The sequence below is a fragment of the Dreissena polymorpha genome, chromosome 6, assembly GCF_020536995.1.
Source record: "Dreissena polymorpha isolate Duluth1 chromosome 6, UMN_Dpol_1.0, whole genome shotgun sequence".
Lineage (NCBI taxonomy): Eukaryota > Metazoa > Mollusca > Bivalvia > Myida > Dreissenidae > Dreissena > Dreissena polymorpha.
Window position 1 is genome coordinate 68,512,731 of NC_068360.1, and position 13,673 is coordinate 68,526,403.

Here is a 13,673-nt window from a genome sequence, read left to right on the forward strand (position 1 = left end):
GCTATAACTTTTGACCCAGGGGTCAGATCTAAATTCCAAATAGTGCAGGGTCGCACATATGCTCATAGCTACCATGTGTGTAAGTTTCAAGGTTCTAGTGCTTTTAGTGTAGGAGGAGATAGTGGCCAGGACGGACGGACAGACAGACAGACAGACAGACAGACAGACGGACGGACGGCGGAGATAACCACAATATCCCCACCTTTTTTTCAAAAAGCGTGGGGATAAAAATGGCCAAAAGGAAATATTAAGATAGTTAAAGGCCTAAACTAAACAAAATCCGGGCAATTTGGTTTGTAATTGCACATGACCAAGAAATTGTTATTAAAAGCATTTGCATGAATGCTGTTGAAATTGTTTTGTAAACTGTTGTACTAAGAGGAAAACCTGGCTAAAATGGCAAAGTTCAGATCATTCAATGGCCATTCCCCAAATCATACAAGTTGATTTGGCTTATTTGATTAAAACTTTATTAAAACTAAAACTGTTGACAGCTGCCAGTCGTGCAGACTTGGTGGGTGTCCCAGTCCACAATGCACACATCGCCAGATCTGTGAGCCTGTGAAGGTCCATGACTGAATGGTTACCTAGGGGAGATTACCCTGTAATGAACAGGCAGCTAGATGTGGAGGATCAGCATGGTGACCAGACCTGAAAATGCATCACAGTCATTAAACATCTTGTTAAAGCCCAAAGGCATACAGTCCAAATGCCTACCTTTTTCTACCTTAGGCTACTATTTAAGCTTTGTATTCAAACCATGTAAAATATGTGTGTTTATATCTTTTATCAATGTTTTGATGATGACAGATTGACATAGACTTGGTATGTGAAGAAATAATAGATGGACAGACAGAGCTTAATGATGACTTGTGCAGCTTTAGTGAGTGGTTAAATAACACAAAATTAAAACAAGGGCTGTTTGTAAAACATGCATGCCCCCCATATGGGCTGTCCGTTGTAGTGGCAGCCATTGTGTGAATACGATTTTTGTCACTGTGACCTTGACCTTTGACCTAGTGACCTATGAAGTGTCATGATCCTAGGCAAAAGCGTTCTTGAGTTATCTTCCGAAAATCATTTTACTATCACTGTGACCTTGACCTTTGACCTTGTGACCTTGTGACCTCAAAATCAATAGGGGTCATCTGCAAGTCATGATCAATCTACCTATGAAGTTTCATGATCCTAGGCGTATGCGTTCTTGAGTTATCATCCGAAAACCATTTTACTACTTCGGGTCACCGTGACCTTGACCTTTGACCTAGTGACCTCAAAATCAATAGGGGTCATCTGCGAGTCACGATCAATGTACCTATGAAGTGTCATGATCCTAGGCAAAAGCGTTCTTGAGTTATCTTCCGAAAATCATTTTACTATCACTGTGACCTTGACCTTTGACCTTGTGACCTCAAAATCAATAGGGGGCATCTGCAAGTCATGATCAATCTACCTATGAAGTTTCATGATCCTAGGCGTATGCGTTCTTGAGTTATCATCCGAAAACCATTTTACTACTTCGGGTCACCGTGACCTTGACCTTTGACCTAGTGACCTCAAAATCAATAGGGGTCATCTGCGAGTCATGATCAAGCTACCCATGAAGTTTCATGATCCTAGACGTATGCGTTCTTGAGTTATCATCCGGAAACCATTTTACTATTTCGGGTCACCGTGACCTTGACCTTTGACCTAGTGACCTCAAAATCAATAGGGGTCATCTGCAAGTCATGATCAATCTACCCATGAATTTTCATGATCCTAGGCGTATGCGTTCTCGAGTTATCATTCAAAAACCATTTTACTATTTCTGGTCACCGTGACCTTGACCTTTGACCTAGTGACCTCAAAATCAATAGGGGTCATCTGCGAGTCATGATCAATGTACCTATGAAGTTTCATGATCCTAGGCCCAAGTGTTCTTGAGTTATCGTCTGACAACCACCTGGTGGACGGACTGACAGACCGACATACCGACAGACCGACCAACATGAGCAAAGCAATATAGCCCCTCTTCTTCGAAGGGGGGCATAAAAAAATATATGCAGCTATAAATGTTGACATACATACATATCTATGACATATACAGCCATAAGTTTCTGATTGACAGACATACATACCCAGGACATTTGCACCTTTAAGTTTCTAATTGACAGACATACATACCAATGACATATGTACCTTTAAGTTTCTGATTGACAGACATACATACCAAGAACATATGCAGCTATAAGTTTCTGGTTGACAGACAGACATACCTAGGACATATACAGCTATAAGGTTCTGATTGACAGACATACATACCAAGGACATATACAGCTATAAGTTTCTGGTTGACAGACATACATACCAAGGAAATATGCAGCTATAAGTTTCTGGTTGACAGACATACCAAGAACACATGCAGTTATAAGTTTCTGGTTGACAGACAGACATACCAAAGAAATATACAGCTATAAGTTTCTGGTTGACAGACATACATACCAAGGACATATACAGCCATGAGTTTCTGGTTGACAGACATACATACCAAGGACATATACAGCTATAAGTTTCTGGTTGACAGACATACATGTACATACCGAGGACATATGCAGCTGTAAGTTTCTGGTTGACAGACATACATACCTAGGACATATACAGCCATAAGTTTCTGGTTGACAGACAGACATACCAAGGACATATGCAGCCATAAGGTTCTGATTGACAGACATACATACCTAGGACATATACAGCTATAAGATTCTGATTGACAGACATACCAAGGACATATGCAGCTATAAGTTTCTGGTTGACAGACGGACATACCAAGGACATATACAGCTATAAGTTTCTGGTTGACAGACAGACATACAAAGGACATATGCAGCTATAAGTTTCTGGTTTACAGACAGACATACCAAGGACATATGCAGCTATAAGGTTCTGATTGACAGACATACATACCAAGGACATATGCACCTTTAAGTTTCTGGTTGACAGACAGACATATCAAGGACATATGCACCTTTAAGTTTCTGGTTGACAGACAGACTTACCAAGGACATATGCAGCAACAAGTTTCTGATTGACAGACATACATACCTAGGACATATGCAGCTATAAGTTTCTAGATGACAGACAGACATACCAAGGACATATACAGCTATAAGTTTCTGGTTGACAGACAGACTTACCAAGGACATATACAGCTATAAGTTTCTGGTTGACAGACAGACATACCTAGGACATATACAGCTATAAGTTTCTGGTTGACAGACAGACATACAAAGGACATATACAGCTATAAGTTTCTAGTTGACAGACAGACATACCAAGGACATATACAGCTATAAGATTCTGATTGACAAACATACATACCTAGGACATATACAGCTATAAATTTTTGGTTGACAGACATACATACCTAGGACATATACAGCTATAAGGTTCTGGTTGACAGACATACATACCTAGGACATATACAGCAATAAGTTTCTGGTTGACAGACATACATACCTAGGACACATACAGCTTTAAGGTTCTGGTTGACAGACATACATACCAAGGACATATGCAGCTATAAGTTTTTGGTTGACAGACATACCTACCTAGGACATATGCAGTAGGGCTGCACCGAATATCCGATATATCCGAGATTCGCGGATCCAAACGAGGATTCACGGATCTAACCGTGATTGGTAAAATCGGTTTCGAATGCGGATCTTATTTGAGTTTAACCTTTCGTTTGCGTTAATTGTTTCTTTCGCCCTTATACGTTTCGTTAAATTGTTTCTTTCTGTTTGAAAGTCTGACTGGTATGTAGTTTGTCACAATTATCGATACTTTTTCGACAAAAACATGGTACTACACAGTCTTCTTTCGTTTTCGATGGTGCAAAATTTGCGCAGAAGAAAAATCGTGATGCACCTAAACAATTAAAATCCTCGGTGTGGAAGCATTTTGGGTTTTATCAGCATACTAATTCTGGCTTATAAGTGGTCGTTACGAAGTAGGCCTATTTTATTAATACTTATTGCAGATTGCGTGTGATGCGTTTTTTGCTTGTTAAAATACAGCGTTATTCATATTATATCTGACTGACATAGATGTGTTTAATATGAGACATTATTATTAATGTTTGTCGTTAAAATGCTTACACTATTTCGTGTATGTGCGATTTTGAGAAATTTGCGAAATCTGGCCCCGGGTATAATTTTTTTCCGAACAACGTAAGTCAATTTTGTCATCTACTTAGTATTTGTTTTTGTTTCTGATGTTATTTCTGCTTCCACTACTGCTGTTGCGGCGGCAGCTGCATCTACCAATGCTGCTAAAGTAGTATAAATATTAGTAGCTGTAAAGTTTATAATAATGATAAAAGTTAATTACTTTTCTCATAAGACAGATATAAGTTTTGGTGTTTCAAAACATAAATTTGGTTATAACAATATAAATTGTAATTTATTTTGCGTATTTTTACTTTCAAATTAGGATTCGAACCGATATTCGATATCCAAGCCTTTGGATTCGAATTCGGATCCGATTGAAATTTTGGATTCGGTGCAGCACTAATATGCAGCTATAATTTTCTGATTGACAGGCATACATACCTAGGAGATATCCAGCTATAAGGTTCTGATTGACTGACTTACATACCTAGGACAAATGCAGCTACAATTTTCTGATTGACAGACATACATACCTAAGACATATGCAGCTATAAGGTTCTGATTGACTGACTTACATACCTAGGACATATGCAGCTATAATTTTCTGATTGACAGACATACATACCTAAGACATATGCAGCTATAAGGTTCTGATTGACTGACTTACATACCTAGGACATATGCAGCTATAATTTTCTGATTGACAGACATACATACCTAGGACATATGCAGCTATAAGGTTCTGATTGACTGACTTACCTACCAAGGACATATGCAGCTATAAGTTTCTGGTTGACAGACATACATACCTAGGACATATCCAGCTATAAGTTTCTGATTGACTGACTTACATACCTAGGACATATGCAGCTATAATTTTCTGATTGACAGACATACATACCTAAGACATATGCAGCTATAAGGTTCTGATTGACTGACTTACATACCTAAAACATATGCAGCTATAATTTTCTGATTGACATACATACATACCTAGGACATATGCAGCTATAAGGTTCTGATTGACTGACTTACATACCAAGGACATGTGCAGCTATAAGTTTCTGGTTGACAGATATACATATCTAAGACAAATGCAGCTATAAGTTTCTGGTTGACAGACAGACATACGAAAGACATATGCAGCTATAAGTTCCCGGTTGACACAGAAACATACGAAGGACAGATGCAGCTATAAGTTTCTTGTTGACAGACATACGAAGGAAATACATGTATGCAGATATACATTTCTGGTTGACAGATGGACAAACCAAGGATATAGGCAGCCATAGTTTTCTGGTTGACAGCCATACATACCACGGACAGATGCAGCTATAAGTTTGTGGTTGACAGACATACATACCAAGGGCATATGCAGCTTTAAGTTTCTGGTTGACAAACATACATACCAAGGACATATGCAGCTATACATTTCTGGTTGACAGACAGACATACTTAGGACATGGGCAGCTATATGTTTCTGGTTGACAGACATACCAAGGACATATGCAGCTATACGTTTCTGGTTTACAGACATACCAAGGACATATACAGCTATAAGGTTCTGGTTGACAGACATACCGAGGACATATGCAGCTATAAGTTTCTGGTTTACAGACAGATGAAGGTACTCAGGCAGTCTAGAGCTGGTATCCCCGAGCTGAGGTAGCATTAAAGCTGTGATACACACAAGGCCTGCAACTATCACAACAAAACTTGGACCAGATGAACTTGCCTGCCTGCCAACTGGAAGGGAAGGTACAAATTGACATTAAAAATGACTTTTTCAGTCATGTTTTGCGCCTTCAATTAATTTCCAGCAAACAAGATCAGTTTATTGACACATGAATTAATAATTCACATTACTTTGATATTCGAGAAAGCTATTGCACATTTGTAATGCTTATCTGTAAAGAGCACCTTCATATATCACTTTAATGATCTTATTGTATACATACAAAACAACATAATTACACAGTACTATACAATGTATGAACCTTTATATAGATTTACACAAATATAGAGACTGAGGTATATTCTGTAGACTTCACTTGTGATCTAAAATATTTTTAGAAGACGTAAGGATAAAAAGAGTTATGATATTTGTACTCTGCACTGCCTTATCAGTGTTTCTTACTTTTATATTAAATGTACATGTATGGGATTCCCCAAATAACCAATAGTTATAGGTTATTGCTTCAATAACAACTGCATTGAAATACCTTTATTTTTAACACTGAAGAAAAAGTTATGCTTCTTGCAAATAGCAATTTCTATCAATATACACTATTAATACATAAAGTTTAATTAAAATCAATTTTATACATTATGCTTAGCACACTATAATAAAACAAAGGGCAATAACTCCATAAATATACATGTAAGATTTATTGAAATTTGTTCCTGTTCTCTGCACTTTCTCTCAAAGTCTACTTTCATTATATGAAGTTCAATTTCATACTTTCAATAAATTTTTAATTTGATCTGCAAAGGAAAATTTCTCAATTTAATCGCAAAAGACAAACACTGGAGAGTAGTATTGCTTGCACACTGCGTTTCCCTGCAATGATCTCTGTAGATCTATCTTCAATTCCAATAGAATTATAGAGTCTTCAAGACAAAACTAAATTGTTATAACTATGTAAATATTTCAGAAATAGTTATGGCACTTGTGTTATGCACTATATTTCACAGTTCTTCATCAATTTATGAAGTTTTATTATCCCCACGCTTTTTGAAAAAAAGGTGGGGATATTGTGGTTATCTCCGCCGTCCGTCCGTCTGTCTGTCTGTCTGTCCGTCCGTCCTGGCCACTATCTCCTCCTACACTAAAAGCACTAGAACCTTGAAACTTACACACATGGTAGCTATGAGCATATGTGCGACCCTGCACTATTTGGAATTTTGATCTGACCCCTGGGTCAAAAGTTATAGCGGTTGGGGTGGGGCCGCGTCAGAAATTATCACTCATTTTTTTAGGTTATTTTACATTTACTTCTTTATTTCTACACCGATTCACTTCAAATTGATACTGGACCTCTCTTATGACAATACGGTCAATCTCAACCATGCATGGCCCCATTCCCAACCCTGGGGCGCCCCGCCCACATAGGCCACACCCACCAAAAATTTCCATTTACTATAATTTTTTCATTTCTACACGGATTCACTTCAAATTGATACTGAACTTTTGTTATGACATTAGGGTCAATCTCAACTATGCATGACCCCAATCCCAACCCTGGGGCGCCCGCCCACATAGGCCACACCCACCAAAAAATTCAATTTACTATAATTTTTTCATTTCTACACGGATTCACTTCAAATTGATACTGAACTTCTCTTATGACATTAGGGTTAATCTCAACTATGCATGGCCCCATAACCAACCCTGGGGCCCCGCCCACATAGACCACACCCACCCAAAATTGCCTTTACTATAATTTCTTCATTTCTACACCGATTCACTTCAAATTGATATTGAACTTCTCTTATGACAATACAGTCAATCTCAACTATGCATGGCCCCATTACCAACCCTGGGGCGCCCCGCCCACATAGACCACACCCACCCAAAATTGCCTTTTACTATAATTTCTTCATTTCTACACCGATTCACTTCAAATTGATACTGAACCTCTCTTATGACAATACGGTCAATCTCAACTATGCATGGCCCCATTACCAACCCTGGGGCCCCGCCCACATAGACCACACCCGCCCAAAATTGCCTTTTACTATAATTTCTTCATTTCTACACCGATTCACTTCAAATTGATACTCAACTTCTCTTATGACAATACGGTCAATCTCAACTATGCATGGCACAATAACCAACCCTGGGGCGCCCTGCCCACATATGTCACACCCACCCAAAATTGCCTTTTACTATAACTTCTTCATTTCTACACCAATTCACTTCTAATTGATGATGAACTTCTCTTATGACAATACGGTCAATCTCAGCTATGCATGGCCCCATTACCAACCCTGGGTACACCTAGGTCAAACATTCGGCGTGGGGATACGCGTCGGCCTCTGCCGCGCCATTTCTAGTTCGAATTCATTTGATACTTTTCATATTATGCTTTGCACACAAAAAATCTATATGCAGTTATGCTCTGACTCAGAAATATAAACAAGGGCATTAACCTACTATAGAAAAGTTGTGGTTCTCGTACCCTGTTGATGTGCCCTTTCTATTAATGTTCTCTTTCAATAGATAGTTTCATTTAAATCTTTTTAATACTAATGAATGAATGCTTCACATATGGATAATGAACAATAACTCTGTAAGTACTATACAGACAGTTATAGCCCTTGTGCTCTGTGTTTTTCTTTTTAAGGCAACAATCATTTTATCAAGTTCCTTTGAATACCTTAAACTTTTAGAGTTATACACCACACAAGAACACACAGTAGGACAAGCGAAATATGTGCAAAATTTTGTACACAGAGTTGTGATCATTGTCCTCTTTCAATCTATCAACTTGTATCCATAGTAATACATTCAATACCTTGAAATATATATGTGCCCCATACAATAACATTACCTAAATGGAAATCAGATGGAAATGATTAGCCCTGACCTGCTACTGGAGGCTGTGGTTGAGACTCTGAGGTGGATCCACGTTGCTGCCTCTGGCTGGGCAGGGACAGGAATGTATCCTCAGGGCTGGATGTACCCTCCCTCACCTTGGTGGGCAGCAGCACTGCAGTTAGGTCTTTTTTTCCTGGAAAATCAGTGAAAATAAATATAGCAAATTCCAGTATAACCATGAAAGTATTATGATGTATAAATACAAACTTTACCATTTGAAATACAAAACCCCAAACATATTATTTACTTTTTATATCAGTCTCTGCCAAAATCCCATACAATATGGTGGCTAACATAAGTTATGAATAAAGACAGGTATAATCATTTAAGATTGCAACCCTTAATCACTCTTAGAATCTTCCAGCACTATATAGTCTCTATTGTACAAATATTAGATTCTCCAATGTAACTACATGTTTCATTCGCATTTGATTGTGTCACGTACCGAGCACCTTCCTCTGTCCATGCTCACTGACCTGCACGCGGAACTTGTCATACATGCCCTCATTGTTGATACAGATGTCTGTGTGACGAACAACTCTGAAAGCACAAGAGCTTGAAACCACTACACACATAACTCATGAATGATACATAGTAAAAGAACAAATAAATGAGAACTTTATTACAAACAGTGTAGGTAACGTTTCAGATACTGGAGAAAGAATGGTGCTTGCTAAGATTCTTTCTCACCTTAAGCGATGTTATACAAGGTTATACATGTTTAACAGGATACTTGAGCTACACTTTTTCCCAATATTGATTGGCTAACCTGTATCACCCATAAAATTCTGTCAACCCTTAACTAATATTATGATTATACTTTTTTAAATCTTACACATCAACGCAGCATGTAGGTCGAATCAATCCCTCAGCATCTACTACTGTATATTTCCTTGGAGCTGTGCAAAGAACTGCAAGTAAAATGACAGATCTGGTATAGGTGTGATGTATTTTAAAATGCACTACCAGCAGGAAGTATTTTACTTCGTACAGGTGTTTGAGTAAATTTTGAAAAGTAGGAATCAATTTACCTTGCTGGAAATAGAAGTTCTAAAATTGATTTTTTCTGATTACTATGCTAAAAAACACACACAAGAAAAAGACAATTAAGTTAAATGATTAAACTTACATTTAACTGTTACAATACATGTACATGAAAATAACTTTGCATTAAAAAAACCCAGCAATTTACATAATTTTCTATAGCTTTTAGTAACCTATACACAGATATTGCTACACTGAAACTGAAACCCCTAATATGAATGCATACCGTGTACGACTACAGACAACAGAGTATTGATACCTTTAAATTTCAAAGGAAACTCATATGGATTGTATAAGGTGAGGCATTGTTTGTGTGACGACTGGTCATCCGAGAAGAATGTGAGATTGTTTGGAAACACAAACACCGGCAGCCGCCCCTCAGCCAGCGCTGTGCTTTGATTATTCATCTCAGACCCCCTCTAGTTTCCAGCTTCATCACGTTCACATAAAAGTTGGCTAAATCTACATTCCAAAGTAGAAAATATCTCCTAAGTGAACATGTAGCATTGACAATGTTTGGCCAAAACAAGAGATGTGTTCGTCAGAAACACAATGCCCCTTATTGCGCCGCTTTGAAATAAAAATATTTTTTTTACCTTTGACCTTGAAGGATGACCTTGAACTTCCACCACTCAAAATGTGCAGCTTCATGAGAACGTTGCTTTGAGTTTTTTTTTGTTAACCTTTGACCTTGAAGGATGACCTTGACCTTGAACTTCCACCACACAAAATGTGCAGCTTCATGAGATACACATGCATGCCAAATATCAAGTTTCTATCTTCAATAATGCATAAGTTATGGCCAACATTAGTTTTTTTTTCGGACGGAGGAACAGACTGACAGTCACACCAACTGACTGACGGACAGTTCAACTGCTATATGCCACCCTACCGGGGGCATAAAAACTGGGGAACAACCATGTTTTATGGTGAAAACATTTTATCCAATCATTGATAGTGTCAAACTGACATCCTGAAATTAGGGTCCTTCTTGCATGAGTCGTGGGTTCTGATTCATACTAAAACAAGAGCTGTGTTTGTGAAAAACAATACCCTCTACTGCGCCGCTTTTAAGCCATAATTATATTTGACCTTTGACCTTGACCTTTAACCACTCAAAATGTGCAGCTCCATGAGATACACATGCATGCCAAATATCAAGTTGCTATCATCAAAATTGCAAAAGTTATGACCAAGGTTAAAGTTTTAGGACAGATACACACATAGTTAGTTCAACAATAGTTTTCTCCCTTTATATAAACGACCTTATAGATTACTTGAAATCTGCAAGTGATTGCGGGGTAAAAATAACCGGTAACGATGAAAAGATTCCTGGTTTCCTTTTTGCTGATGATGTCGCATGCGTAGCAGATACTGTCATCAATCTTCAGCGATCGATTAATCATGTGGCCTCCTTTTGTGATTCAACAGGAATGCAAATAAACATTGACAAATCGAAAATCATGGTGTTTCGAAACGGAGGACCACTACAGGTACGAATCTTGGACGTATAAAGGAGTGGAATTAGAAACAGTCCCTTTTTATAAATATCTCCGGTCTTACTTTATGCCAAAACTACTTTGGACGAAAACAAAAGAGATCCTTAGCCTCCAGGCGCTTAAAGCAGTCAACTCCATACTGAACCAACAGAAACACTACGGTTATTTTCACCACCGTGAAGCATTTAAATTGTTCGATTCAGTAGTGAAACCTATACTTACGTACTCGGCAGAGGTGTGGGGATACCAATATTGTGAGCAAATTGAAAACGTGCAAATAAGGTTTTGTAAATGCATAGCTTGTCTTAATAGAAATGTGGCCGACTTTTTCGCGCTAAGTGAATGTGGGAGATATCCACTATTCGTAACATATATGAACAGATGTGTGAAATACTGGTGTAAACGCACGCAGATGCCAGTAAATCGATACCCGAAACGGTGTTACAATATGCTACGACAATTAGACGAGGCTGGACGCACTACATGGGCTACGCAAGTGAAGAGGTTACTATTCCAATACGGATTTGGGTATGCGTGGATACACGGAGATGTTGGAAACACTGTGGCGTTCTTGAAACTTTTCCAAGACAGACTAAAAGACTGTGCTAAGCAGAAAATATTGGCTAGTATAAACTCCTCACCAAGAGCGATTAGTTATAAACTTTACAAAAGCAACTTACACCCAGAAAGATACCTCTCTATACCTTTAACCTACATTTTGAAGAAAACGCTATCAAACTTTCTTTGTTCTAGCCACAACCTAATGATCGAGAAAGGGCGTCACATGAAAATTGACCGCCAGTTCAGATTTTGCCAATACTGTCAAACCAAAAATATTTATGTTATAGACAATGAATTGCATTTCCTATTAGTATGTGAAAAAGTTAAACAGCTTAGACATAAATACTTTCTGGAAGAGTGGCTTCATTCTGATCCATCAGAAGCATTATTTATTCGTATAATGTCAGACTCTTCTCAGAGAGGCATTTATGCACTAAGCCGTTTTCTGAAAAGCGCGTTTGAACTATCATAGAAGCTTTAAACATAATTGTATTATATTTCTATATATACTGTTTGTATCTTTATAGTTTAATTTCGTAAACGGAAACATTGTGTGAACGTAAAACATAGCTTGTATTTTGGGCCGGAGACCTTGTATTACTAAATAAAACTTATGTTATGTTATGTTATACAATCAGACAGACAGACAGGCCAAAAACAACATAACCCCGATCATTCGATCCGGGGGCATAAAAATTACATGCTCTAAATAGAGACGTAGATCTACGTCTCTGCTATAAAAAGCCTATAACAGACATTGCAGGGAAGGTTAATTTTGTATGAAAAAATGTCAACAGTTGATGAAGCATGAAAGATACTCATAAATAAACCATTTTGTCTTACTTAGAAACAATATAAAGGCTGAAATAATATTTGTATCGAGTTATGGTGAATTACAATATTTATTTGTTTTTGTTGCATTTTTGATCAGCAAACGGATGGTGACTTAATACAAAATTTTTACCAGAACAATCTACATTATTTGTGAATGTTGTATCAATGGATTTCTCGTGATCTCTATAACCACAACTTAATTAGGACCGCGACTCAACAAAAAACAGCCATAATGTGTTTGAATCACTTGAATACAAGAACATGTATAAATACAGCTCCACTGCATATTGATTTTGTTCTATACATTATCGACATGTTATCGTTTTTATTTCAATTGTGTCATCCTCCGGTGACCATGTATTGATATCTAAAGAAAACGAGTAACATAATTTCTGAATTAATGCTAAAGAAATAGATCTTTGTAAAGTTTGTTCTGTGCTTTGCTGTTAAGCCTGAACTGTAAGAAAAGGCCTTTATATTATGATATAACGATTTAATGCATTGGATTATTATAATTAACATAAAATATGGAAAAACTACGTTTATAAGAGGACTCTACCGTTATTGTTTAAAGAGATTTGGAATTTCACGTCATTTCTCGATTTGCGTCTGAATCATCAGCTGTTAAACAAATCATGAATGTTGTTTTGATGAGAGCGTCATCAATATTTGCACTCTTTCTAAACTTTAGGTCATAATACACTAAATAGTTTCCCTATATAATTCAATGTAAAAGCGACAACTTTGAGCGAAAATAAATGCAACATTTTGCACATAGAGACCCCCATAACCATACCTTTTCTTAAAGGCCATTCTAAGCGGAATCGATTTATGCAATAAAAAAGATATGTCATGTACAAAGCAAGAAAGAACTTGACACAAATCAAAATCGACTCTTTTGCAACTTTTTTTTTCGGCCGTTTCTTAGTGGAATGTAACCTTTTCTAGTGCAATGGTTTACTATAGTCTTCACGTGTATCATAT

General features: G+C 37.5%; 2 protein-coding genes across 2 annotated transcripts in view; one reads left to right on the top strand and one right to left on the bottom strand.

Annotated features, from left to right (window-relative positions):
- Window positions 1–228: 228 nt before the first annotated feature.
- Window positions 229–13,374, bottom strand: LOC127836624 (motile sperm domain-containing protein 1-like). The gene is made up of 7 exons (XM_052363298.1): window positions 13,249–13,374; window positions 10,055–10,257; window positions 9,587–9,662; window positions 9,197–9,291; window positions 8,741–8,884; window positions 5,733–5,897; window positions 229–651 (listed from the first exon to the last, which is right to left on the bottom strand). The coding sequence occupies exons 2-7, from the start codon at window positions 10,200–10,202 to the stop codon at window positions 620–622; spliced, it is 660 nt and encodes a 219-aa protein (XP_052219258.1). The 5' UTR covers window positions 10,203–10,257; window positions 13,249–13,374; the 3' UTR covers window positions 229–619.
- The window catches only part of LOC127836623 (U2 small nuclear ribonucleoprotein auxiliary factor 35 kDa subunit-related protein 1-like), a 48,287-nt gene continuing 40,382 nt past the window's right edge, over window positions 5,769–13,673 (top strand). The window contains exon 1 of the mRNA XM_052363296.1: window positions 5,769–5,909. The gene's annotated coding sequence lies outside the window, so the exon portion shown is untranslated. The remainder of the gene's footprint in view (window positions 5,910–13,673) is intronic.

Bases quoted from the DNA above. Each gene is read 5' to 3' on its own strand.
- LOC127836624 (XM_052363298.1), bottom strand. From the start codon at position 10,202: ATGAATAATCAAAGCACAGCGCTGGCTGAGGGGCGGCTGCCGGTGTTT. The intron at 9,663-10,054 runs GTATCAATACTC...TTTTACTTGCAG, and splicing joins GTTTCCTTTGAAATTTAAAG to TTCTTTGCACAGCTCCAAGG. The intron at 8,885-9,196 runs GTACGTGACACA...CTGATTTTCCAG, and splicing joins TGGACAGAGGAAGGTGCTCG to GAAAAAAAGACCTAACTGCA.